The 25,531-nt window shown below is 36.8% G+C and overlaps 2 protein-coding genes across 9 annotated transcripts in view; one reads left to right on the forward strand and one right to left on the reverse strand.

The window, feature by feature from the left end:
* The window catches only part of Trak2 (trafficking kinesin protein 2), a 60,141-nt gene extending 56,019 nt beyond the window's left edge, over positions 1-4,122 (reverse strand). For 3 of the 6 annotated variants that reach the window (XM_048808307.1, XM_048808305.1, XM_048808310.1), the window contains exon 1: positions 3,874-4,122. The gene's annotated coding sequence lies outside the window, so the exon portion shown is untranslated. Of the gene's footprint in view, positions 1-3,126; positions 3,251-3,873 lie in introns of all 6 variants that reach the window. The other 3 variants (XM_048808308.1, XM_048808306.1, XM_015481259.2) reach the window with 2 other exon arrangements.
* Positions 4,123-4,173: 51 nt separating this feature from the next.
* Stradb (STE20 related adaptor beta) lies at positions 4,174-23,616 on the forward strand. Of its 3 annotated transcripts, none has more exons than XM_015481262.2 (12): positions 4,174-4,183; positions 7,363-7,467; positions 9,506-9,586; positions 13,749-13,848; positions 17,568-17,689; positions 18,068-18,176; positions 19,180-19,303; positions 20,593-20,764; positions 21,069-21,173; positions 21,343-21,587; positions 22,270-22,312; positions 22,814-23,616. In XM_015481262.2, the coding sequence occupies exons 2-12, from the start codon at positions 7,456-7,458 to the stop codon at positions 22,955-22,957; spliced, it is 1,257 nt and encodes a 418-aa protein (XP_015336748.1). In that variant the 5' UTR covers positions 4,174-4,183; positions 7,363-7,455; the 3' UTR covers positions 22,958-23,616. The 3 variants fall into 3 exon arrangements, with proteins under 3 accessions (XP_015336748.1, XP_048664268.1, XP_048664269.1); XM_048808311.1 differs by lacking the exon at positions 4,174-4,183 and adding an exon at positions 4,216-4,442; XM_048808312.1 differs by lacking the exon at positions 4,174-4,183 and having other exon boundaries at positions 6,530-7,467; positions 22,790-23,616.
* Positions 23,617-25,531: the final 1,915 nt, after the last annotated feature.

Genomic DNA, 25,531 nt, shown 5'->3' on the forward strand with positions numbered 1-25,531 from the left:
CCAAAACAAAGGACTGCATTTACTAGGTCCCTAGACACACCAGCAAGTTCCCAATCCTGTAATTTTGTTCATGCAATTTTGTCTATCTCTGATGTTCTCTCCCAATTCTGCAGATCCAAATTCTAACCATTCTTCACACAGCAGCTCAAATGCCACTTTTTCTACCAAGTCTTTCCAGAAGCCCAATTCAAAATAAGCAATTCTTCCATCACTCTACTTTTCTATAAAATACTTTTAAATCATCTCTTTATCATTTTCACTTACAAACTGTCTATCCCAGAGACCAAACATACTCAATTTATATTTGTATTCCTCCCTGATTCTCAAGTATGAAAGGCTAAGACTCAGAAGATAGACTGCTTGAGTTGAGTCTTTGCTGTATATTAGCTAACGTGAATTTAAGCAAGTTACATAGCCTCTCTATGTTACTATATATTTATGTATAAAATGGAGATAACAGTAGGTAGTTTATAAGTCTCTCAGAGGATTGGGCTTAAATGGTGTAAGCATCATAAATGTCTATTAAATACATAAAATCATTGTTCATAGTGGAAAAATACAACTATAGTTGTATAAAGCTTTATGACCCATATAAGGAAAGCAAAAGGTCAAAACAAAGCCAGTGTCTAAGTACAATGAGCTATATATAAATTCTTTCTGTATGCCCTAAGGTTAGCTACTCCTGCTATAGTCTTCCTTATATCAACAATGGTTGTGTTTTAGTTTGACGTCTCAATAGTCTAAGAAAATCTTTAGTTCAGCTTCTTATGGCAATAGCCACTAATTTGGTCTCCCTGCCTCCAATCTTATCCCTTTTATATTATCCCACCCCCAAGGCTCAGAATAATGTTTCTAAAATGCAAATTTGTTTTTCCATTGCTAAAAATCCCTCCACCATTCCATCTCCTTTAGTATAAAGTTTAAACCCCTCAGGTTCTCAAACAAAATCTTCCTAACCTGGCCAGCCTAGTCTTCAGCTTCATCTCTCAAAACTTCTCACCATGAAACCTAAATCACCTGGCCACACCTAAAAGGCTTTTTATATGTCATTCCTTTTGACTAGAATATAGCTGTTTGTTTGTTTGCTGGGGATGTCAAAACAAAATACCACAGACTGAGAGGCTTAAACAACAGAACTTTATTTTCTTACAATTCTGGAGGGTAGAGTCCAAGGTTAGTGTGTTGGCCTGAGGCCTGTTTCCTTGGTCTTCTTGACATATCCTCACAGGGTCTTTTCCTCTGTGCAGGCGCATCTCTGGTAAATTTTTGTGTCCAAATTTCTACCTCTTATAAGGACGCCTGTCAGATTGAATTAGAGCCCACCCTAAAAGCCTCAGTTTAATTCAATCACTTCAAAAGCCCTATCCCAAAAGTGTTATATTTTGAGGTTATGAGGCTTAGGGCTTCAACATGAAAATTTTGGAATGACAGTTTAGCTCAAATAAAACTTACCCCCTTTCTTTGCCAAGGCTAATTTTAATTTGTTTTCTCAGGATTGGCCCAAGCCTTCTCACTCCAGGCTGATTTCAGTGCTCTTTCTTTGTGTTCCTGTAGGACCTCTGTACACTTCTCAACACACTATCCTAATTGTGTCTCCCTCTTCAGATTGTATACCTTAACAACAAAGACTATGTCCTAGCATCTAGGACAGTGAACCACAGAAAGAATTTAATAAAGATTTGATTAACAGGAAGTAGAGGAAAAGAACATGGACCTTGAAGTAAGGGAAGCATGGGTTCAAATCCTGGCTCTGTTCATTTACTTTGTAACAAAATCATTTAATGCTGAATTTGCATTCTAAAAAGGTAGCTGCACAAATATATGATTTAATCACAATAAAAATACCATTATTGGGTTGGTAACAGATACTCGAATATTAAAGATTTGATCTTGTCTGGTTTGACACCCGGTTTTACCACTCAGTAAATCACCTTGGGTATGTTTACTATTCCCTTTGCTTTAGTTGCCTGTCTATAAAAAAAAAAAAAAAAAACATTTCATGGTGTTAACATGAGGATAAGTTAATGTAGGTAAAACTTTTAGTACATATCACATAGTAAGTCTACAAATGTTTCCTATTATTATTATAAGAACACTTCAGGTCTGAACAGAAATGACAGAAAACCATGAATAATTTAGCTCCTTTCATGACTAACTCATTTAAATGTGACGATTACCTTAATGCCTCAGGTTTCTTTTCAACCAAATAGGACAAACTAAAGAGGGTCAAAAGTCAGTGCTGATGATGTTTAAAAAAACAAACAAACAAAAAATCAAAATGAACATGAAATAACACATTATCATCTGCCTCATTCCTTATATTAGTATTTAACATATTTGGAGCATTGAAAAAAAAATTTTTCTACTATTTGTGACTATATACGTTAATCATTCACAGTGGAGAATAACACTTCTTGGCTTATAATTTGAACTGTAGAACCATAAAAACCTATGAACTGGAAAGGACCTTTGTGATAAAAGTCCAATCCTATAATTTCTTACAAAAATAGACTGAAGTATATTTGGAATGAGTTTTTAGGGTCTTAATGGGAGGGATGGAAATTGTAGGCAAAGGGAAAAATTTGTTCAAAAGTACTAAAGCAAGGGCCAGATGTGTTGAAACCAGTATTAGGAAATAATACCCCAAACTCCTTTTTACCCAGTCTTTAAGATCTGTAATTTCTGAAGTAGGTAAGTTACCTGATCTATAACTTTGAAACAAAGCAGATCTAGATTTAAATCTCTAGTTGTTACATAAGCAAAGTATTTAAGCCTGATTACTGCAACTGGTTTGTTAAGTGATTAAGTTAGCTATGTATATAGAGCTCATAACTGGCGTGCCTGGCAGATTACAAGTACTCAAATACTGACTCTTTCCTACCTCTTCCATCATATGAACAAAATTTGTAAGATTTATAAAACATTCTTTCACATACTATGTGCCTGCTAAATGTCTGAGACTTGTTGGACATTACTTAATTTTAAAAATAGAAAACTGGAATAACTGTTGCTATGATAGTGTCTTCATCTCTGCCCTTCCTCACCACCAAATGCCCTTCACCATTTGTTAAGTGCCCTTCACCACCATTACCATGCAATTTAGAGATAACTGTAGCTCAGACTTACAAGGCAACAGCAAAGATTTGAAGGTCATGAAAAAATTTACTTAGAGAGCTCTAGAACTGGAAGAGTCTGTTTCACTTTGTTCTTATGGTCCATTTCAGCTTGATGAATTTCCAATGAAAAGTTACTATTTTGCCAGGAAAGAAACAGTAGATGTAAGTAAAAGCTGTATGAGCATGTAACTACTGCCATGACAATTTTTTTAACTGTTTAGATTATTTTTATGCTGGTACTAAAAAGGACAATGACAATATCCATTATTCACGCTTAAAGTTATAGCCAACCATTTCTTTTTAATGTGGCGTCTGGCTTCAAATCAATTGCAAAGAAAAGCCCAACACAACTCAGAAAGTGCTCTTTCCAATATCCTCTCCTCCCGTTTGCATCACAGATGGCCACCGAGGCTTAAGGTCTAATGTCCAAACACTAAAGCCACTCATCCTAAAAGACAGGGCTCCAGATGGATGCTGTCGGGCAGAGGATAAGAGGCTGCCAATCCTCAGAGGGGCAGCTGGGGTAAATCCCGAGGCCAGAGCCACCATCACTTCGCACCTACACTTCGGAAACAGTCTCCTTCCCACCTCGGGGGGAGGACCCGGCGTGCACACAGCACTCCCGGTACCCAGCCTCGGAACCCGGTGTCCGCGCGCGACCTCCGAGAACTGAAGGGGCGCGGGGCGGGGTGGCTCCTCCGCCTTCCGGCGAAGTTGGCAAGGGCAAATTCGAGTCGCGCGCGGGAAGGTTACTCACTGGAATGGCCCGGCGTCTGCCGTCCTCCGCCCCCAATACCTCAGGAATAAGCCCCTGAAGCGGCGGCAGCATGAGAACAGCAGCCCAAGCTGCCGCCGCAGCCAGTAACCACTCGGGCGTGGCAGGGAAGGGCGGGCGACTTCACATCATCACTCGGCGACCTCGATTCTGCAGTGACGCTGGGTCAATGACAGCCCCCGCACAACAGGGGAAGCTCCAAGGAGACCCACTCTCCCAGCAGCCTCCACAGCCCCAACGCACGACCTACTGGGAACTGTAGTTTCCTGTTCGCCCCGCCCNCGCCGCTAGGGTAATAAGGGGAGGGAAATGACTTGGGGTCTGTGGGTGAGGAGAGGGAGTGCGGCTCGGTCCACTCATGCCCCGGGAAGCCAGGGGCTAGAACCGGCCGCCCACTTGGAACCCGGGCTGGAGTGTGGCTCAGCGAGCGGCCCCTGCGCCCGCGCGGCAGCGGCTCTGCGGGAATCCCTGGGCCGCGAGTTCCAGCGCGTGCGGTGGTCCAGGCACATGAGTGCGGGTGGACTGGTACCCCAAAGGGTTGACAGCGCCAGGTACGCGGGCAGGAGCCACCAGTGGTTCCTCTCCCCCAGCTCTCACCTTTAGCCGCGCTCACGGGTCTGGCGAATTTCTAAACCGAAGACACTGGCCCTGGCTCGATCTCTCTGCAGGTCTAGGAAGGAAACTTTAACAAAATTAGATGCTCTGGGGTCGCTTTGTCCTCAGCATTTAAGTTTAGCGTTGTTTTCTCCTCGTAGGTTTGTTGTGTCAATACTTATTTCCTCAAAACTTGGTCAGGATATGACACACGGCGCCTACCTAGCACGGAGCCTGGCACACAGTAGGCACTCAGTAAACACTTGTTGAAAGCATGAGTCATGATACTAAGTTTGGAAAATTCTACCGAGCTGTGCGTCGCTCTAATCTATGTTTTTATGGGTTCCCAAGATCACTTTGAAAATTACAGTATTTTCGAAGCTCAACAAAGAGTTAAAGCTGTTTTTTTTTTTCTTTTTTTGTTTTGTTTGTATTTCCTGTGGTGTTGCCTCATTGGATGCCTAAATTAACTCAGAACCCGAGTTCTGTAAATAGATTTGCCCTTTGTTTCCACTAAAAGTGTTCAACTTTCAGATTAAAGCCTTAAGATGAACCATTCAGTTATGGAACATATTATTTATAAAGCTTTATTGTAATTAGCTTCTAGATTCATTTGCAAGGGGCTGTACTGAAATGGTCTTGAAAACCCTCACAAATATAGGTCTTTTAAGTATGAGTTTTTAAAAAAGGATTTATATTCATAACTAGTGAAAGAGCATGCCCAATAAAATTGACAGCAAATCTTTTGTCCCACTCCTTTGCCAGGTGCAGCTGCTGCCCTGACCTCAAAATGTCTTGTAAAATTATCTCTTAATAGTCTGGTGTATCTAAGGCAAAGCCTGTAGAATTAAACCACCCCACAGGGACAATCCTTTTAGAACTAACAATTCTCACAGATTTTCTTGTGGATTTTTCTGAAAAATAAATGATGTCATGGACTTTCAAACTGTTTAAGACAACAAAATCAGTAACAACTTGGCAGCTATTAAGTGAAAAAAACAGGATTCAAAATCATGGTAACCAGAAAATTCAATTCATCATGATATCCCTAAACTTTCTGTTTATGGGAAAAAACTACTCCAAGTAGTCAGGTCCTTGTCTGTCTTGATTAACCCTGGATGTCCCCAGTGTCCCACACAGTGCATGAACCATTATACATGTGTGGAATGAATACTTAGCTGTTACCAGTAACAGTGCATTGACTTTGTGTGTTTGATTCATTTACTTGAATGGCTCCTTGGAACAGATTATTAGAAGTGGGAATTTTACTGGGTCACAAAGTATGAATATTTTCATGGTTATCAAACCATTGCCAACTTGCTTTCCAAATAAGCCTTAGCATTTTGTACTGCCATCATTGCATCTTTCAGAGCATCAGCTCTATCTTGTGTACAGTGTTTGGTAGTTATGAGCACTTTCAGATGAAGTATCCCATTTGATCTCAGTCATCCTGGAGGGTAGGGAGGACAGGCATTGCTTTTCCCCTTTTGTAGTACAGGAAACTCTAGTGCCTTAATTGATAGTAATGCCTGGCTGGCAATGAAATAATCATCATCTTTCAGGTTCTTCTTCCTCCTTTTCTTTGCTTTTGGTTAATAGTGAACATCCTGAGTAAATTCACTTCTTCCTTTAGCAATAAAATTGGATACTGCTCTATAATACTTATGGTCTATAAACTCCTACTTTTCTCATTTTGCTCAGATATTTGTAGATGCCTTGATGAAATTTGTGGACTTGAGTACAATTTAAATGAAAGAAATGACATTGTTTAGAAATAAGGGAGCACCAAGTGCTAGCAAGCTTAGAACATGGCTCCCTTTTTTTATTAGTAGAGGTCTGGTGCTTTTGTATCTCCCTGAATCCAAAGATGTTACCAAGTAAAAATTCTCATCTGTTGCCAGGCACAGTGGTGCACGCCTGTGATCCCAATGGCCCGGGATGCTAAGACAGGAAGATCACAAGTTTAGAGCCAGCCTCTGCAACAGCGAGGCTTTAAGCTCAGTGAGACCCTGTCTCTGAATAAAACACAAAATATAGGGCTGGGGATGTGGCTCAGTGGTCAAGTGCCCCTGAGTTCAATCCCTAGTACCCCCTAGCCCCCCAAAAAAGATAAAAAGAAAAAAAATTTCTCATCTGTTGCAGAATTTCACAGATTATTGAGATTAATATTTTATTAGTGAAAATGGATAGGAATATTTGCATAATAATATATATATTTGATATCAACAAATTTTAAGAGTAGAATTAAGAACTAAAAATTATAAGGTAAAACAATTTCTTACAAAAAATGTCATTTTTACATAAAAACAACAAAAAATGCCTTTCTCCTTTTTTTAAACATGGTAACAAGAAAACATTGTTTCTTCATCTGTTACTAATTCTAATTCTTTCCCAGATTTGGTAATCAGGGACCCCATATGATTTAATAGGTTAATCCAATCAGAAAGTTTTGGAAAGTCTCAAAGTTTGCTAATAAATAAAAATATTGGAAATTCTTGGAGTTTATTGTAAATGGGCCCATGTATATTGAGTCCAAAATTGTAAAGTGAATCTAAAATTGCATTTCTACATTGCTTTCATGTTTGCCCAGGATTCTTTCAAAAACCAGTACAGAGAAGATAGGAGAGATGCAAATATACTGAATATACCGAAGTTTCAGAAATATTCAGAACCTCCCTTCAACTTCACTCTACCTTTCTGTGGTGATCCCAAATAGTGTTCAGTAAAAGGAAATGCTCTTTAAAGATATTTGTCAGAATGTCTCTAGTCCTGTGTCAAGGAATAGCTGCCTACATATTGAAGGAGTTTATGACAACTAGTTTTTCAAGGAACTTTTATATATAAATCTAAATTATTTGGCTTTTGTGTTTTTTTTAGTAGGATATTTCTGCATCTCAAAAGGAAGATAAATCAAAACTCTTCTTTGAAATAGATGGATTTTTGTCATTTTCTGTGAACTAAAGTGATTCAATGTCTCTTTTGGTAAGTTTTTATTAACATGATCTAACTTGGTGTCATGAGCAGTCAGATGTTTGTACAGAGCCATAACAGAAGGCATATATTCTGATGGAGTATACTATGTTCTAAGATGTTTTTACCTGAATGACTTGTGGTTTTGAGAAATGAATTATTAGTGAGTTTTTGTCTTTTCTGAAAAGAGCTTCTTCTATATATTTTTTATATACTCCTTATCCTCATCCCTTTATCCTGTGTCCAGTTTTTCTTACATATATGTTTTACTTTGTTAGTTCCATCCAGTTAATTATGCCTCATCCTTTAAATCTTTCAAAAATCCCTTCTAAAATTTTCATCTGAATAAAGGCAAGCAAGGTAGTGTTAAAAGTAAGCTCTTTGACTTAATCAGACAAAAACATTTGGATCAATATATAATAATGAGGTATAGATGCCTCCTTGTTTTCTGTTTATATTAGATCCATGATATCCACTTTAGATTAAATATCTTGAGGACTTTCACTTTGTTTTATATAAAGTATAATGTTTGAACGGGAATTTTTTGGCATTTTTAAAAATTTTTATTTGTTCTAATTAGCTATACTTGACAGTAGGATGCATTTTGACACATCATACATAAATGGAGTATAACTTGAACAGGGAATTTTTTTATATTAAGACAATAATCTTTGTCTTTATAATTGTGAGAGAGAGCATCATCCTAATTTGAATTTGCCAAGAATGGAGCCATGGTTCAAACTCATATCTGCTAATTTACTCCATTCCATCAGTCAACAGGGCTGATAGGCAGAACTATGAAGTTAGGATACTATATCATTATTTATGTGCAAAAATGCATAAGTCATTTACTTTAAATTTATATCTTCAGAAGTGCATTGAAATACCTCATTCTCTAAAGCAGGGATCAGCAAACTTGTCTATAAAGTCCAAACAGTATTTACACACCTTGTTGTCTCTGTTACTACGGCTTTTCTGCCTTTGTAGCAGAGAAACAGCCATATCATAGGCATTGTTAATGAATAAAAGTGAATGATTGTTCCAATAAGACTTTATTCTCAAAACAGCCATGAACCAGATTTGGCACATGGACCCTATTTTGCTGATCCCTGCTTTAAAGGATTACTTAAGATTGGTAATTTTCTATCAGTTTGTAAGTTGGAGAAGATAGAAAAGACTGTTTATGTTAGTTCCTCCATTTGATAGATGAAGATTCTGAGCTGCAGGGACTGAATTCAACTTAAAATAATCAGTAAACTAGGTAAACTGCAGAAATGACTAGTTTGATTATCTAGAAATGCTGACATATCTTAAAAGAAAAGAACTTTGGTTACTTTTAAGTAACTGACTACAAAATATTAAGTAGGCATGGATGGACTTTAAAAGAATCATTTGATATTATACTCAAATGTTCATATAAATATGAATGTTGATGAGATGCTTGAAAATAATTTATTATAAAAGTCTCTCATGCAATGTGTTTATGCTTTTCTTTTGATATACTTTTTTCTTAAATGGTATAAGATCAGCTGTACCCACTAATTGATGAGGTGATAGATAACATGCAGATGTTAAATTTCTTTTAATAATACATGTTAGAGTCATGGGTTAACATGCAAGAAAACATAATTGTGATAATAGAAGTAAGTCTCTTTCAATTTGCTTTGAGACATGCTTGTCACCTTAAAAAAAATAGGTTCCCAATATACTTAATATGTGGTTTAATGTTATAAACATGATCCTTATACTGAAGAAGAAAAATGAGGATCAAAATTAAAATTATTATAATGAATACAGAATAATTTTTAGCTAAATATTCAGAAATTCATCAAAAGTGCCCAATTAACAGATATAAAGTTTGCCTTCTGCACACCTAGCTATTCCTTCCTTCTCCCCCCATACTGAGGACCTCCATGGTATGGATCCTGGCTTCAAGTCCGGGCTGTTCTTTCTCTCTGTTCCCCTCCTCATTTCAAGACCTTTTTTATCCATATGCCACTCCTGCTTATCCTGCACCATACTTTTAACTTAATATATTTTTGACTTCCAGGATTGTTTCTGTACTTCACGAACACAAGTTGAATCACTCAGACCTGAAAAACAATCTGAAAGCAGTATCCATCAATACTTGGTAAGAAAATCGTTGAGTATAATTAATGCTCATCCTTTGCTTTTCTGTAATACCATTCACTCCTCAACTCTTACAGCTCTTTTTCTTTGCAGTGTCTTTTACTGTTTCTTACTCCTCTCCTGCTACTATAATTGACCTCCTCTCTTCCTAGACCAGCGCTCCCTGAAGCAGCCTCACTTATCAGTTGCTCAAGTTTCAGATTGTCCTGGTGCTAAGTCAGGTGTCCTGAAGAGACACTGGCATCAAACAGAACTGATGATTCTTAGATTTTTACTCTTTCCTGGGAACCAAATGTGTCTATAGAATATGTCCAGTTACATTTGTCAAAGGAATCTCTGCTGAATTTGATTAAAACCTTAATCCTTTTTCAAACCTCACTAACCCATTGTATTTCCTCTTTTAGTTACTGAAAACCCATCCATTAAGTTATCTTTAAGTTATCTACTAAGTCATCTTCTTAGTCATTTACTTTAGAAACTTAGAAGCTATCCTCACTTTGCCTCTACCCCGACCCCATATGTATTTAGATCCCGCATTTTAGGAGTCTGTCCATGAAAGTCCTTGAGTCCGTGCCCGCCTTAACGGAGCACTGCTGCTACTCAAGTCTCATCATCTCCCACTTGGCCTATTGCAGGTAGACTCATTGCCTGAGTCTCCAAGACACACACGTGGTCTTCTCCCACATCAGTATTCTACCAAGATAGGCCTGCTTGTTTCATTTTGCAGTTTGAAAACTTCCATTGACTTCCTAAAACCTGTAGGACAAAATCTAAACTTCTTAACATGTTAACATACTCTCAATGGTATGGAATATGTCTAGTTTTTGAGTTTTGTTTCTTGTTAGTGAATCTTAGCTCACACTCATCTTTCTACTTGAAATGCCCTTTTTTTTTTCTCCCCTAGAAATTCCTTCTTAGCTATAAAGAATTGGTCAAATAGTTTGATCTGTGACATCTTTTCCATTATACTTTCATCTACCATAGACATTCTCATAATAGTATTTTATCTCTCAGTGGTTGATGTGTATGTCTCTTCAACCATAATGTGATACTTATAAAAGAAGCATCCTGTCTTATTCATCTTTATCTCCCTTTGGCAGTGTGTGATATATCAAATAATATTTAAAGTAACATGCTTGGTAATAAATATTTATCTGGGATCTTTTCCTCCTTTTAATCCTTAATTTAGGCTGCAGTTTTTACTACAAAATGGAACATGTCTTACTAAGTTTGCTATAAAATTAGGTAATTCCATTTGCTCCTGCTTATAATGTATCCCACTTTTATCTTGAACTGTCTTCATTTTTGTCATTTCACTTTTTAGGCACTAGTACTCTAAAGCCTTCTAGGTGCTTGCCTTCTGGTACACTAGGAGATAGTGTCCAATCCAAGATTTGGCTCAAGTAATACCTTTATGGCCAAGGTAATTCAGAGTCACCTGACTGTTGTGTCCTCCTGTTACCAAGACAGGAACTTAGAGCTCGGGAAACTTCCGTGGTGAAATACTTCAAACTTCCAAAATAGAACTACTTTATATTTTAAGGAGTGCTCTGTTATTGGAGTTAGACCAAAGTCTTAAGGAAGCAGAGGTATAATCTGTCTTAAGTCCCTAGTAGAGAAACTAAACTGGAGAAGTTATGTAACATAAATTAACACCAGCTGGAAACTGGTGCCTGATGATTAGAATAAGCTTCTGGGGCCCTCCTTGAGTTACACTTCAAAACACTACCTGTGATCTTCTATTTATGCAATGTGTAATTCTTCATTAACATGGATCCTAAATACAGGATTACATGTTAGGTTAAAAGACATGTTTCCAGAATAGTCTTTAGTTTTCCAAATGATTTATGTTCTTTTCTCACTTTGGAAACCTCTATACCTATTTTTTTTAAAAAGCCCATTTTCTTTAATTAGCCTTTACAAATGAAAGGCTATGATGACTGAGTTGAAATGCTGCTTTTTAAAATAATGTGATTTTAGCTGGGCACAGTGGCACATGCCTATAATCCCAGAGGCTTGGGAGGCTAAGGCAGGAGGATTTCAAGTTCAAAGCCAGCCTCAGCAATTTAGTGAGGCCCTAAGCAACTCAATGTAACCCTGTCTCTAAATAAAATATAAGAAAGGGCTGGGGTTGTGGCTTAGTGGTTGAGTACCCTGAGTTTAATCCCTGGTACCAAATAAATAAATAAATAGGATTTTAGCAGTGTAATAATTCCTGAAAGGCCATCCAGTCCAATTTTCAACCCATTCAGGGAGTGTTCTCTGCAATATCATTGAGTTATTGTATAAATCCAAATTTTTAAAAAACTTCATCATAGGAAATAAAATAGAAAGATATGTTTCACCACAAGTAAAAGTCTAGCAGAATATTTCAAAAATATTTCACTAAGGGCCATTCGTGTCTTGGTTTTTAAACTGTGATTTGGGGTTTGTTCCTTAGTCTCTTAGGATCAGAAACTGGGTTTAGTCAGGAAATCTAGAGTAGATCCATAGAGGCAAATTCATTAGACTGGTGTAAACCTAGTCTCCCACTGTCACAGGAAATGGTGCTCTTACATTGCATCATCAATCCATTCTTTCCTTAAAATTGTAAGAAAGACCAAAGAATAATTAAAGGCAGTATGGAGGTTTCAGATTACTTGGAATTCATATCACAGTACTTTTCTTTTGCTGTAAGCAGGCATTGGTATGCATCAGATATTTTTTGTTTCTATTTTTCCATTTGCTGAACTGTAGTTTTAATCTGTCACACAGTAACATGAGACCATTTTGTAAGCAATGAACCGTAAAGCCTCACTTCATTATGTTTCTAGCCTTCCTGGTGAGCTTATGGGTTGATATGACTTTAAAATTTTAAAAAATCATTATATGCTTTTTTATTTCTTATATTTTTTCTTTAAATCTGAGTTTATTTGAATACTACCTGTTCTTAGAAAACTAAATTGATTTTTTTAGATTTCTTTTCTCTTTTCATTGGGATTATTTCCAATTGCTTGGTAGAATTTCTCTACAATATTTCATTCCTCTTGGACAATATTCACCTTTTTCATCTTTAGACATGAGCTTGAAATTATTATTATTATTTTTTCTGTTCTCTTAAAAGTTTAGGGAACAAGGCTGGAAGTGTAGCTCAGTGGTAGAATGCTTGCTTAGTAATGTGCAAAGCCCTGGAATTGATCCCCAGCGTCCCCCCCCCCAAAAAAAAGGAAAAAAAATTAGGGCTCATATCTACCACTGTGTATAGAAGTGCATCTGTCACTTTCAGACTCCATTTCTTTCTTCTGAGTCAAGAATGTGAAAAGAAGTTAGCACAATTCCTAGCACATAGTAATGTTATTTTTTCCCCTTTGTCTGCTTCCCCGCCCTGAAGGTAGTAACAAGATTCCTGCCACCTGCTGGTGCCAGTAAAGACTTCTAAGTGTTCTTTAGGGTCCTGATGTCCTTTAGAAGATCCTCATGGCTATCATATGACACCAGTGGCTTAGGCTTCTTCTTTCTCCTGTATGTGTGTTTATTTCAATGCCACTATATTTAGGTGCAAACCTGACCCTGACTTCAAAGCACCCCATGAGATCTGGTGGTCCTTCACTAGGGATGTACCCTATTCTCCCATCTCTTGACTTTTTTTTTCTTTTTTCTTTTTGACCTCCCTTTTGATTCATCTTATGAAAAACTTCTTTAGCAATTTTAATAGGCAAATTGTTTCCTGTTAACAGCTGCTCTAGTAGAGCATGTACCTTGTAGGAGAAATGGATATAACTGGCAACTACTAGAGTGAAGAGCACAAGCATGAGATTTCCCTCACAGGTTGCTGCAGCTCTTCTGATGATACATTTATTAGATACCCTGAAGAATTATCAGGCATTCTCAGCAACTTCTAAAAATTTTATAAGAAATTTCATTGAATAGTATTCCTGCTTATTTATAATTCTGCTTTTCCTGTCGATTTCCCCTTTATAGGTGAAGAGCTCCCCAACTCACATCAATTAGCAATTGGTAAATTCCTTTTAGATCTTAAAAATTTCTTCAGTATCTTTCAGTGCCTTCCTAATGAGTACCTATTTGAAAATACATCAGTACTTATATTGAGGAGGGGGAGCCTACTTGGGGAACTAAGAAAAAAATTTACTTATTTTGTTTTCATCTTGTAAAAAAAAACACAGGTCAATGAACCAACTGTTTCCTGGTCGCCTCCATCTGCTAGAGCCCATGAAGTGATATGTTCCACCAATGTTTCTCACTATGAACTACAAGTAGAAATAGGTAATAATCCTGGATTTCACATAACTGACCCTTCATTGCTAGAAATAAAATTAATGACAAAAAATTATTTTAGAGGCAAATCTTTTTCTGTTGTAACCTGTAGCATAAAACTGGGTATTAATAATGTCAATCAAATATTGAATTAATTTTATATCTATCTCAAAATAATGACCCAGAATTTAAGATTACTGTCTAGAAGTTTTACGTTTCCATTGAAGTACATTCAGAGAAGGAAGACACAAATTCAAAAACTTATTATTTTTTTTCTTTATTGTGGGAAGCTTCTAGTTTTGTGGGTTTTATTTTATACTGAGTATGGATTAAAATCACATAATGTAAATTTTTTTGATATGGGGTTTTGTTGCCCATCTAGTCTCAAACTCCTAAACTCAAGCAATCCTCCTTCCTCAGCATCCTGAGAATACAGGCGAATAACACTGTGTACAACTTACAGCATGTAAATTTTCTCAGTCGTAGACCTTTAACCAATTACTTTCTAATTTAAAATTTTATCCAAAATTCCATTTATAGTAGAAATATTTCTCAGTTAAGTGTGCAATAAAATGAGTATTCGTTTATAGCTTTCTATATGTGAAATATTCTATATAACTCTGAACATTGAGAAATACCTTTTAAATCAGTGAGTGGTAGATTCTGGGGATGCAAACACTTGAGGAGTTGTGTTAGTTGGCTTATGATTACTATGATCAAAAAATCCATCACTGTGACAACTTAAAGGGGGAAAAGTTTATTTTGGCTCATTGTTTCAGCAGTTCAGTCTATGGTGGTCTGACTCTACTGACTCCCAAGATGAGGCAGAACATCATGGTGGAAGCCTGTGGTGAAGGAGCACTGCTCCATTTGTGATGGCCAGGAAGAAGAAAGAGAAAGGAGAGTGGGCTGCAGGGAAGATGAACCCTTCCAGAGCACCCACTCTGACCCTATGAGCTGCCTTCTCCAGCCACACCCCACTTGCCTACAGTTACCACCCAGTTTGTCCTTTCAAACTAGGATGGACTGATTAGATTCTAGCACTCTCACAATCCAATCATTTCACCTCCAAAATATTCCTATGCAGGAGCTTTTGAGGGATACCTCATCTAAACCATAACATTTTATTCTCTGGCACCCAAAATCTCATGTACATCTCACAATGCAAAATGCACCTCTGGGAAGATGACGACGTTAGATAGTGCTGTTTCATGGTCTTGAGAGTACTACAGTAGAGGTATGTGCTAAATGTTCTGGGAGCAGAGAAGATTGAGCATACGACCAAACCTCTAGGAGTCAAAGAAAAAAATCAGGCAAAGTTTGCTACATGTTCTAGTTAGTTTTTGTTGTTGTTGTAAACAGCAAAAAACAATACTGGTAACTTATGCAAAAAGGGAATTCTTGAACAATACTGTTCAAGAACAATACTCACAGAATTGTTGACTAGAGAAATAGGCTTGGAAGAATCCCAAAGGAGCTGAGTGAATAAGACAAGAGCCATGGACTACGCAGCATGGTGCACTACTTAGTTGGGTATAGCTGCCACAGACATGGGGCCTCATTGCAATGAGTTCTGATAACCCCTACTTCTTATGTCACTCCCTCTATCCTCCAGTTGGCCATGCATAGAGCACATGCCAGGGTCAAGGAGATCAAGGGAGAATAAGAATCTTACCTGGTAGCAAATTTATCAGCATTAGAAAGGCAATTTATCAGCATCTGAAAGGCAATTCAGATGGTACCAGTCTAAGAAAGGTAAAAATGCTTACCGCAGTAAATGACTGCAGAAGGATGGTTGGAGAATGCTACATAGTTCCTCTGTAAATAGAAGTGGAAAGAAGAGTGGGCAGTGGTAGGAAATAAATCTGCAAAGGCATGTAGGGAACACATTGTGAAGGACTTTATAAGATATATTTAGAAGTTCGGACTGCTGGCCCCCACATCTTACCCACTTTCTTAAGGATTTAAGGCAGAAGTTTGGAATTTATCCTCTTAGTGCTAGAGAGACATTGTTGATAATGGCACTGGTAATGGTGGCATCTAACAGTCATTATGCTGAACAGTAACATGTGTTTTCTTCATTTAACCCTTTATCACTTTTGTTTTGCAGAGTCTCAGTAGCCTCAGCTATAACAGCTAGAGATTTCAAATCATCTATATATTATCTTATACAAATAGATAGATAGATAGATACAATTATAATAGCTAGAAATTTGAAACCAGATCTTTCTGACTGTGGGGTCTAAGCTTTCAACTGTTGCACCACAGTACCCTCCTACTGATAAAATGCCAACTTTAGAACAACTCTGGTAGTAGTTTGGAAGATACAGTAGATCAGTGATTCACAACCAGAAATATCATCCCTATTACCTGTGTCTTTTACAAAATTGCAATGTCTGTATTCCATTACAGAGCCCTTAATCAATATTTCTAGGGAATGGGACCTAAGCATAGGCACTTTGAAGAAGTTCTCTCATAATTCTAGTACATGCCATGGTTGAGAATACAGGGAGTGGTATATATCCAGGGAGAGAGGAAGGACTTCAATTAAGGCAGGAAGTAGACTCTGGAGAGGAGAAGGTGAGCATAATTTCATTTCAGAGGTAAAACAGACAGATTTTGGTGACTGGATAGAAGGAGAGAACTGACATCGATCGGGTGCTTGTTAATAGGTGCACAGTGTCACACTTAAAAATGTACCACCAAAGGCTGGTGAGTGTGCCAAACAACTGCAGGTCTCATACATTGTAGGAATGCGAAATAGTTCAGCCACTTTTGGAAACAGTTGGGCAACTTATAAATTTAAACATAATTTACTCCATGGCCCATCAGTTTGACCCTCAGGTATTTTGTCAAAGAGAGATGAAAGCATATGTCTCCTTAAAGACCTGTGCCAGGGGTGTTTTTGCCAGCTCTATTTCTAGCCACTAAAAATTGAAAGCAGCTCAAGTATCCACCAACCTGTGAATGGATAAATAAATTCTCCATACATAACTTAGCAATAGAAAAATAACTACTGATGTGACAGGTGAATCTCAAAACCATTATGCTGGGGGAAAGAAGCTAAACACAAAAGTTTACATCCTTTTTGATATCATTTAGATGACAAATAAAAATCAGATCAATAATTGTCAGGTCCTAGAAATAGAGTAGGAGGTAGCCAAATGACATTCTGTTTTTGTTTGTTTAAGAGAGAAAATTTTTTTTAATATTTATTTTTCAGTTTTCGGTGGACACAACATCTTTATTTTATTTTTATCTGATACTGAGGTTCAAACCCAGCACCCCATGCATGCCAGGCAAGCGCGTTACCGCTTGAGCCACATCCCCAGCCCTCCATTTTTTTGACTATATCACAACTTGCTAAAGTTACAATTTTAGCTGTTATAGTAGATATATAATGGTCTGGCATTATTTTAATTTGCATTTCCCTATCTCATATCTTTTCACTCATTTTTTGGACTTTCCCATATTTTATTTTGTGAATTGCCTGTTAATCTTCTGTCTTTTTTTTAATTGGACTGCTTGTCACCTTACAGAGTCATAGGAGTTCTTTATGTATTCTGAATGGAAGTTTTATCAGATATAAGTATTATTAATACTTTTAGTTAGTGGTTTGCCTTCTCACTTAATAATTTTTTTAAGAACAGGAGTTTCTAATTTTGATAAAGTACACAGTGCCAATTTTTTCTTCTTGTTGCTATCTTTAATTTTATGTCTTATTACAGGAAGAGGATTTGATAATTTTACTTCTGTCCATCTCGCACGGCATACTCCTACAGGAACACTGGTGACTATAAAAATTACAAATCTGGAAAACTGCACTGAAGAACGCCTAAAAGCTTTGCAGGTAACAGTAGGAAGAAAAGGACATACTTAATGGAATGTCTGTTTGAGGGGATAGATTTCTTTCCTCTTATCAACACAAAGTTACTGTATTGGAAAACACATTTGACAGCCAGATCCACTCTGTGAAAGAACAAATACATTCAAACTTTGGTAACGACTGTTAATTCCTTCAAGTGACTCTCGTATTAAAAAGTGCTATCCTCTATAAAATGGGAACCATGTATTTCATGGCATGGCTGTGAGATTTAGAGGGATGGAAGCAAAAAGAACAGAGCTTAGTGTAAGAAGCTCCCTGGGTGTTTAGCTGTCACTACTGCTGCTCTCTTATAAGAAAAATAAAGGTTGTAAAAATGTCATGTCTCTTGTATGTTTATCCTAGAAAGCAGTGATTCTATCCCACTTTTTCCGGCACCCCAATATTACAACTTATTGGACAGTTTTCACTGTGGGCAGCTGGCTTTGGGTTATTTCTCCATTTATGGCTTATGGTAAGAAAACTGGTATTAAATAAAATAAATCATTGTTTAGTCTGGATGCTATCATTACAAAGATGAATGAGATCTTAGATTTATTATTCATTGCTTTTAATTTATATATCTAATGACCAATTCTAGATTTTATGATATCTATATTTTATGATATATTTCTCTATCATGTTGACTTTCGGTCTTCAGAAAAAAGTATAATGGGTATGATGATCAATGAAACCAACATTAATTCTCTAAGAATTTTATGCCATTGCTCAAGCTATCTCTTCCCCTGTTTCAGAGAGCATCTGTAATTTTGCAGGAAAATAGTTTTCCCACCTATGCATACCATTCATGTTCACTGCACTGTGAACCAATTTCATGTTATTATAAATGTGTGTGTATGCCCGTCTCCCTCACTGGTAATTCTTGAGAGCAAGGAGCATTTATATTTTCTGTTTTGGGTCCCCCAAGTGCTCACATTTATTCAAGACTTATTTATTCAAGAGTGTTGAATAAATAAGTGAATAAATTGTATAGCTTGGATCTTTATAACAGCTTTTGTGGATTTCTTCTGGATTTAAAACATTACATATTACATACATATGCAATATGTATTTTTACTGGTAATAATGAAAAATCATTAATTCTCTTTCCTAACTTTTTAGGTCATTAGAAAAAAACTGTGTATGTATGTGTGTGTTGCTGGGGATGGAACCATGCTAGGCAAGCACTCTACCACTAAGTTATATCCCCAGCCAAGAAAAAAGAGTCTTATAGATTCTTGAAGAAAACTCACTTTCACATGGGAAAGTAGTTAGGTTCCCAACTAACAGGTGTATGTGTGAGTTTATGGTTGAAAAGAACACTTTTTAAAACATAGATGGATTCCGTTTATGTATGATGTGTCCAAATGAATTTACTGTCATATATAAATAATTAGAACAAATAAATACATTAAAAAAACATAGATGGGAGCAAAATCACTTTCAATGTTCATGTAAAGATGTCAGGGTTCTTTCAGGTTCAGCAAGTCAGCTCTTGAGGACCTACTTTCCTGAAGGAATGAGCGAAGATTTAATAAGAAACATTCTCTTTGGAGCAGTGCGTGGGTTGAACTATCTGCACCAAAATGGCTGTATTCATAGGTATTTACTTATTTGCATTTTACAAAATTAAAGAGTTGAAAGACATCTTTTAGGAAAGAAAGTTGTTAGGAGGAAGTAAAAAAGAAGTTTAAAAAGAAAAAAGGGATGAGAAATATATGAACAAAAATTTAGGAAGGAAGGAGCCAGTGGATGCTTACCTTTTATCCAACCATTTTGAGACCACATCATCTGTGCCAAGTGCTGTCCTTGGTGCTGGTGGAGCACCTGACCTAACAGAGCATGCAGTCTGAATCTCATGAGGGATATAAGAACCTGTATGTTCAGAGTATCAGTTGTAGGGAAGGGGGTCCTCATTAGCTGAATTTTTTGTTGGTTTCTCTTTTTTTAAGCAAACAAAGAGTTTCTTTATCTGCTTTCCAGCTTTTATACACACACACAAACACACACACACACACACACACACACATATATATATATATAATTATCAAATTATAATTAATCCTTTCTTAATTTTTGAAATATCTTGCAGCACCCTGAGATTATCATATTAAGTATAAATTCTCATTACCAAACTGCAGTTGCAGAAGTAATTGACTGAATGTGAAAAGCAGTGTTCTTTTAAGATATGCTGGGACTTTGTTTTGCTTTTTAATTAAGTTGCTTTTAAATAAGCGTGCTTTCTTATTGTTTTGTTTCAATTTCCTTGAAGCCTTTGACTTGTAATTTGTTTATTAGCAGCATTTTGTTAACTGAGGATTTCAAATGGTATATTCTAATTTACTGAAGTTTCCATATACCTTACCAGTGTCTTGGCTGACCTGCTTTCTTAGTGTCCAAATTCAGTGTTTGGGGGAAAAAAATAAGACTCTTTTATTATTTATCTGGCAAAGGGAATTTTTATACAAAATGTCTTTATAAATGATGTTATATCATGAGAGACTGTTTTTAATGGATAGTATCACATTTAACCTTAAATTATAACCTTATCTCTTCAAATATTATTTGATATTTTGGACACTTTGGGTGTTTTTTGCAACAGCAACCTAAAATAGTGAAATTAATAACTTTATTCCATTCCTTATTTGAAAAAAATTACCAGTTCCATACATGTAGCTGTCATTTGTATTTTCTTTGTTCTAGTGCTATATTAAGGAGGTGGAAGACTTCCTTAATTCCCTCAACATTTCCATATGTAGAGCAGTATATATGAGGCACTGTTATTTATAAAGGGTATTTAAGTTCCAAGGATAGATTCATTCTGACCAGACTTTTATTCTCTCTTTATGGGCCAGATTCCTAGTACTTAGGACTGTTTCTTTTTGTTCTAGGAGTTTTAAAGCCAGCCACATCCTCATTTCTGGTGATGGCCTAGTGACCCTCTCTGGCCTGTCCCACCTGCATAGTTTGGTTAAGCACGGACAGAGGCATAGGGCTGTGTTTGATTTCCCACAGTTCAGCACATCAGTGCAGCCGTGGCTGAGCCCAGAACTACTGAGACAGGTCAGGTGTGGCCGTGGCATTGGGTTGTCTGTGCGTCTCGAGTGTCTTCTGAGTTTGATTAAAGGACAGTTGCATCCTTATATTTGGATTGATGAATGGCCTACTACAAGACTTTCCCTCTTTCTTGTCAAAATTATGTTAGGAATTTTTAATCATAAGCCATACATTAGGTAGATCTTGATTTTGCGCTTACGGGTATTTTTCCCCACTGTCATTCACCATATTTTATCAAAAGAGCACATGTTTATTAACTTTTTATTAATTTTTTTGCACTAAAGGACATCAAATTAATTGTATTCTCTAGGATTTACATGGATATAATGTGAAGTCAGATATTTACAGTGTTGGGATAACAGCATGTGAATTAGCCAGTGGGCAAGTACCTTTCCAGGACATGCAGAGAACTCAGGTAAGTGCTACTAAAATTACTGAACTTCTTCCCTTTCATAGGTTCTCTTACACTGTAGATAATTTTTGTTAAACATGTTTATTGTAGACTCTTAGGAACTTTATTGTTATTATTGTTGTTTTAATATTTTGCCTGAAAAGGGTTGAAGGAAATTTTTGGGTTTTTTTAGATGCTGTTACAGAAACTGAAAGGTCCTCCATATAGCCCACTGGATATCAGTATTTTCCCACAATCAGACTCTAGAATGAAGAATTCCCGGTCAGGCATAGACTCTGGAATTGGAGAGAGTGTACTTGTCTCCAGCGGAACTCACACAGTCAATAGTGACCGACTGCACACGCCATCCTCAAAAACCTTCTCTCCTGCCTTCTTTAGCTTGGTACAGCTTTGTTTGCAGCAAGATCCTGAGAAAAGGTAATATTGGTTATCTATAAATAGCACAAAATATACATGTTGATTTCATATAGAAGATTTGTGATATTACCCTTCCTGTAAAATTCAAATCTTTTGATCAAAAAACTAGCCTAATATAGAAAATATCAATGCTGAGGACAACTTGAGATGAAAAGCAAATGAGAACATTGAATTAATAGCACAAGTTGGGCTCTAGTCTTAGTTGTACCATTTCCTAGCCAACTCACCTGTAAAAATCTGTTCCTTTTCCTGGACATTAATTAGTACATTTATGTTAAGACATTTTAGAAACCTCCAAACAGTATAAAAATATAAATTGCTCCTATTATACTAATATAAATTATTACTCTGCATAGCTATATATTAGCATTAGTATTTTGGAAAGAAGATATGTTTAGTTATCTGTTTTTAGCCCCTTAGTGCCTCATATAGTTCCTTGTAAATAGTATGTGCACAATAAATGTTGAGTATAGATTAATTGACGGATACTTCTAGAATTAATGCTTCCCATTAGTCAAGATTGGAACTAAGAATTTGGCTTTGGACATATATTCATTTTCTTTGTAATTTTTAGTTGGGTTTTATGGCTCTAAACCTAATTTCTAATAATTTCTAGTATATATCTTAAATCTACATTCTAATATGAGGTTCTGTTTTTTCAATAACTTTTTAAAAATTTCAGGCCATCAGCAAGCAGCTTATTGTCCCATGTATTCTTCAAACAGGTAAGCTGATCTGTTGTCCAGATATTTTTAAGTACTATTAAAAAGTCATTTCATTGGCTAAAGGAATACTTACGGTTGTCAAGAGTCTGACTAGTAACTTTCTTACAAAATAAAGCTAAAAACAAGAAAAAAATTTTTGGTAATTTAATTACATATAGACTTTCTAAAAGATTCATATTCTGTAAAACAAAGTGAGTAAAAGCAAATTGGACTACCATCAGATGCTATTATATGTTCAGTGTATGTTTTCATTAGAGACATTTTCTTTTTCTGTATTGGCTAGAAATGATGAAAGGACAAAATAATTCTGATAAAAATCAGTTTACTTGGCTCTTTATTCTTTTTTTCAGATTATCAGTCAAAAGCATTTTTAGGGAAAATACCTAAGAACAATTTAAACACTTAAAAAACAGTTTCTTTAATGATTTTTTTTTTTATTGGTAACAGAACTGACATATTAAATTCATCTACCAACAGCCCTATTTTGGATTTCCTTAACAGATGAAAGAAGAAAGCCAGGATTCAATACTCTCACTACTGCCTCCTGCTTATAATAAGCCATCAGAAGCAGTACCTCCAATGTTGCCTTGGACTGAGCCAGAATGTGATTTTCCTAACGAAAAAGACTTGTACTGGGAATTTTAGGGCTACCAACTCATTTTATGTCCTGTATACTTGACACTTTCTCCTTGCTGCTTTTTCTTCTATATTGCTAGGTATAAATACCAGAATTATACTTGAAAATACAGTTGGTGCACTGGAGAATCTACCATTTAAAACCACTCTGCTCACAGGGGTATGAAGCCATAACCCCTCTATTTAGAGTGCTTTCACAACTCCAGGGAAACATCAGAATTAGCTACAGATAGTGTCATCTAATTTTCAGTTGTTTTTCCCAAGCTGTGACTAACTCTTCTCTTGATCTCCCAGTATAATTTTTGAGCCAGTTAGTTTTTTGACATTTTGCTGTCCTCAGAGGATAGTGCTTCCAAGTACATCTTTATCTTCCAAATTCTCCAGCCTTTTTGATCAGCTCTTGTTAGACCAAGGCTAGTCTATCTTGGCACTAAACCCTTATTTTGGGAAAGGGAAAATGTTTATCCTATTCCTTTTTCTTCTGTTAAAACATATGGTAACATCACAGTGAGCCTCACTCACTTTAAATGATTCACTTGAAACACATAGAGAAGATATAATTTGCTTTTTTAAAAAGGGGGGCTAAAGTGACACTTTTCTACCTATGTAAATTATAGATCCTAAATTCATGCACCCTGAGGGAGCTCAATAAAAATTTATTGAATCCAGCTTATGCTTTTATTTATTTTCCATGTGTGGTTTGATAAAGTTGAAACAGATTTCAATTTGTTTAGTCAAGAAAAGCTGTGTCTCAAACTGATTTACATAACCTTATAGACTGGGGACAACCCAATGGAAGCAAAAGGCATTTTGGCCTTTGACATAATTATTGCTCCTGTCACAGGTGCACCACTTAAGGGCATAGAGGTCTTAATTAATGATATTTCCTTATTAGTAAAAGAGGGATACTACATCTCAAAAAGTGTAGTTTGAGTGGTGGTGAATTGGAGCCTATCAGTTGATTTTTGTAATCTTTACACTTTTATTTATATTACACTAAAAATTATTTTTAAATGATTATCTTAAGACTAAAAAATTAAAACCAAAATGATAAATAATATACAAATTCACAAACAACTTTAACATAATCCCTTTTATGTTTATTGGTTAGATCCTTTCAAGAACAAAGATTGGGTTACTCCTTTTAGTGCAGCCACCAAAACCTGCCAAGGTGAAAGAATTTAGATTGGGTAGTAGAGGAGGGAGAGGATAAAGACCAGTCAAGGCCCTGAGAGCAGCTGCAGTGGTGGGGGCTGAGGTTCATCCCACCAACCTCTCCCTTCTGAATTCCCCTTAGTCAGAGTCCCAGGGGTACCTCACAGGTTCTCCCACATCTGTAGGGTAGTTCTGCATGTGTATAGTGCAAAAGGTGGGTTGAGAGCTCATAAATGGTGCCTCTCAGATCTATGGGAATATTAAGGTTCTCCAGAGACAAGAGAATGTGTGCACATATAATATATATGTGTATGTCTGTCATATATACATATGTGTAAAATGTATATTTTTTATGTAATAAAATATATAAAATCTTTATGTACAGCAGTTGCTCTTGGGGCTTCATCCTCTTCATCCCTCCTATCCATTCTGAATGTTTTCTCCTTGGAAGGTCTTAGTAGCTGCATTAAGAGAGTAATCCCAACCTTCCTTCTTAAAAAGGTCTAGGCAATAATATAAAAAGGATTGTGTTTCAAGTTTCTTATTAACTTGTGCCGCAGTCTGGCTGGGCACAAATCACGAGCCACTGAAGCAGGAACAAACTTTATTTTTAAACTGCAGGAAAACACTTCACACAGCTCCCGGGGAATCCTCCCGAACACCACGAGGCTTGTCCAGGAACCCCCAGCCGGAAATATCTCTCCCGGAAATCCCTCCTCCTGCACTTCCCCAACCAATGGGAACTCTCGGGGAATCCCCGGAAATCCCCATGAGAACTCCGAAATAGTGCGAGAACTCAAAAGTTGCGGCAGAGGCGGATAGTAATGCCTTGCCTGTCAATCAATACTGTTGGCAAAATGCCAGGGGCCATACAGACTCGGCCGTGGCTCTCAGCAAACTTGTATACAAATATATGTATATATGCACACATTTATTTTGAAGAATCAACTCATGCAATTGCAGAAGCTGACAGGTTCCTGATGTGCTTTGTGAGCCCATAGTAGAGTTCAAGTCCAAAGGTTGTCAGGCTTAAGACCTAGGAATTGTGAATGTTTCAGTTTGAGGCCAGACAGGGAAAAACCAGTGTCTCAGTTAAAGGCAGTTGGGTGAGGGGAACTTACTTGGTGAAGGTTCAGCCTTTTTGACCTAGTCAAGTCTTTAACTGATTGTGTAAGGCTCACCCACATTAGGGATGACAGTCTGTTTTACTAGCTCACCAACTGAAATGTTGATTTCTTCCAGAAACACCCTTACAGAAAACCCAGAATAATATTTCACATATCTGTGTATCCTGTGGCCTAGTACTATTGAGCCATAAAATTAACCATGACATTGGGTATTATAACTTACAGCTTCATCTTTTGCATGAGTACCTTGAATTTTCTATCATAGTCACCTCACTTGCTGTATTGGTTTTCTATGGCTGCT

This window comes from Marmota marmota, unplaced genomic scaffold, assembly GCF_001458135.2.
Source record: "Marmota marmota marmota unplaced genomic scaffold, marMar, whole genome shotgun sequence".
In the NCBI taxonomy this organism is placed as follows: domain Eukaryota; kingdom Metazoa; phylum Chordata; class Mammalia; order Rodentia; family Sciuridae; genus Marmota; species Marmota marmota.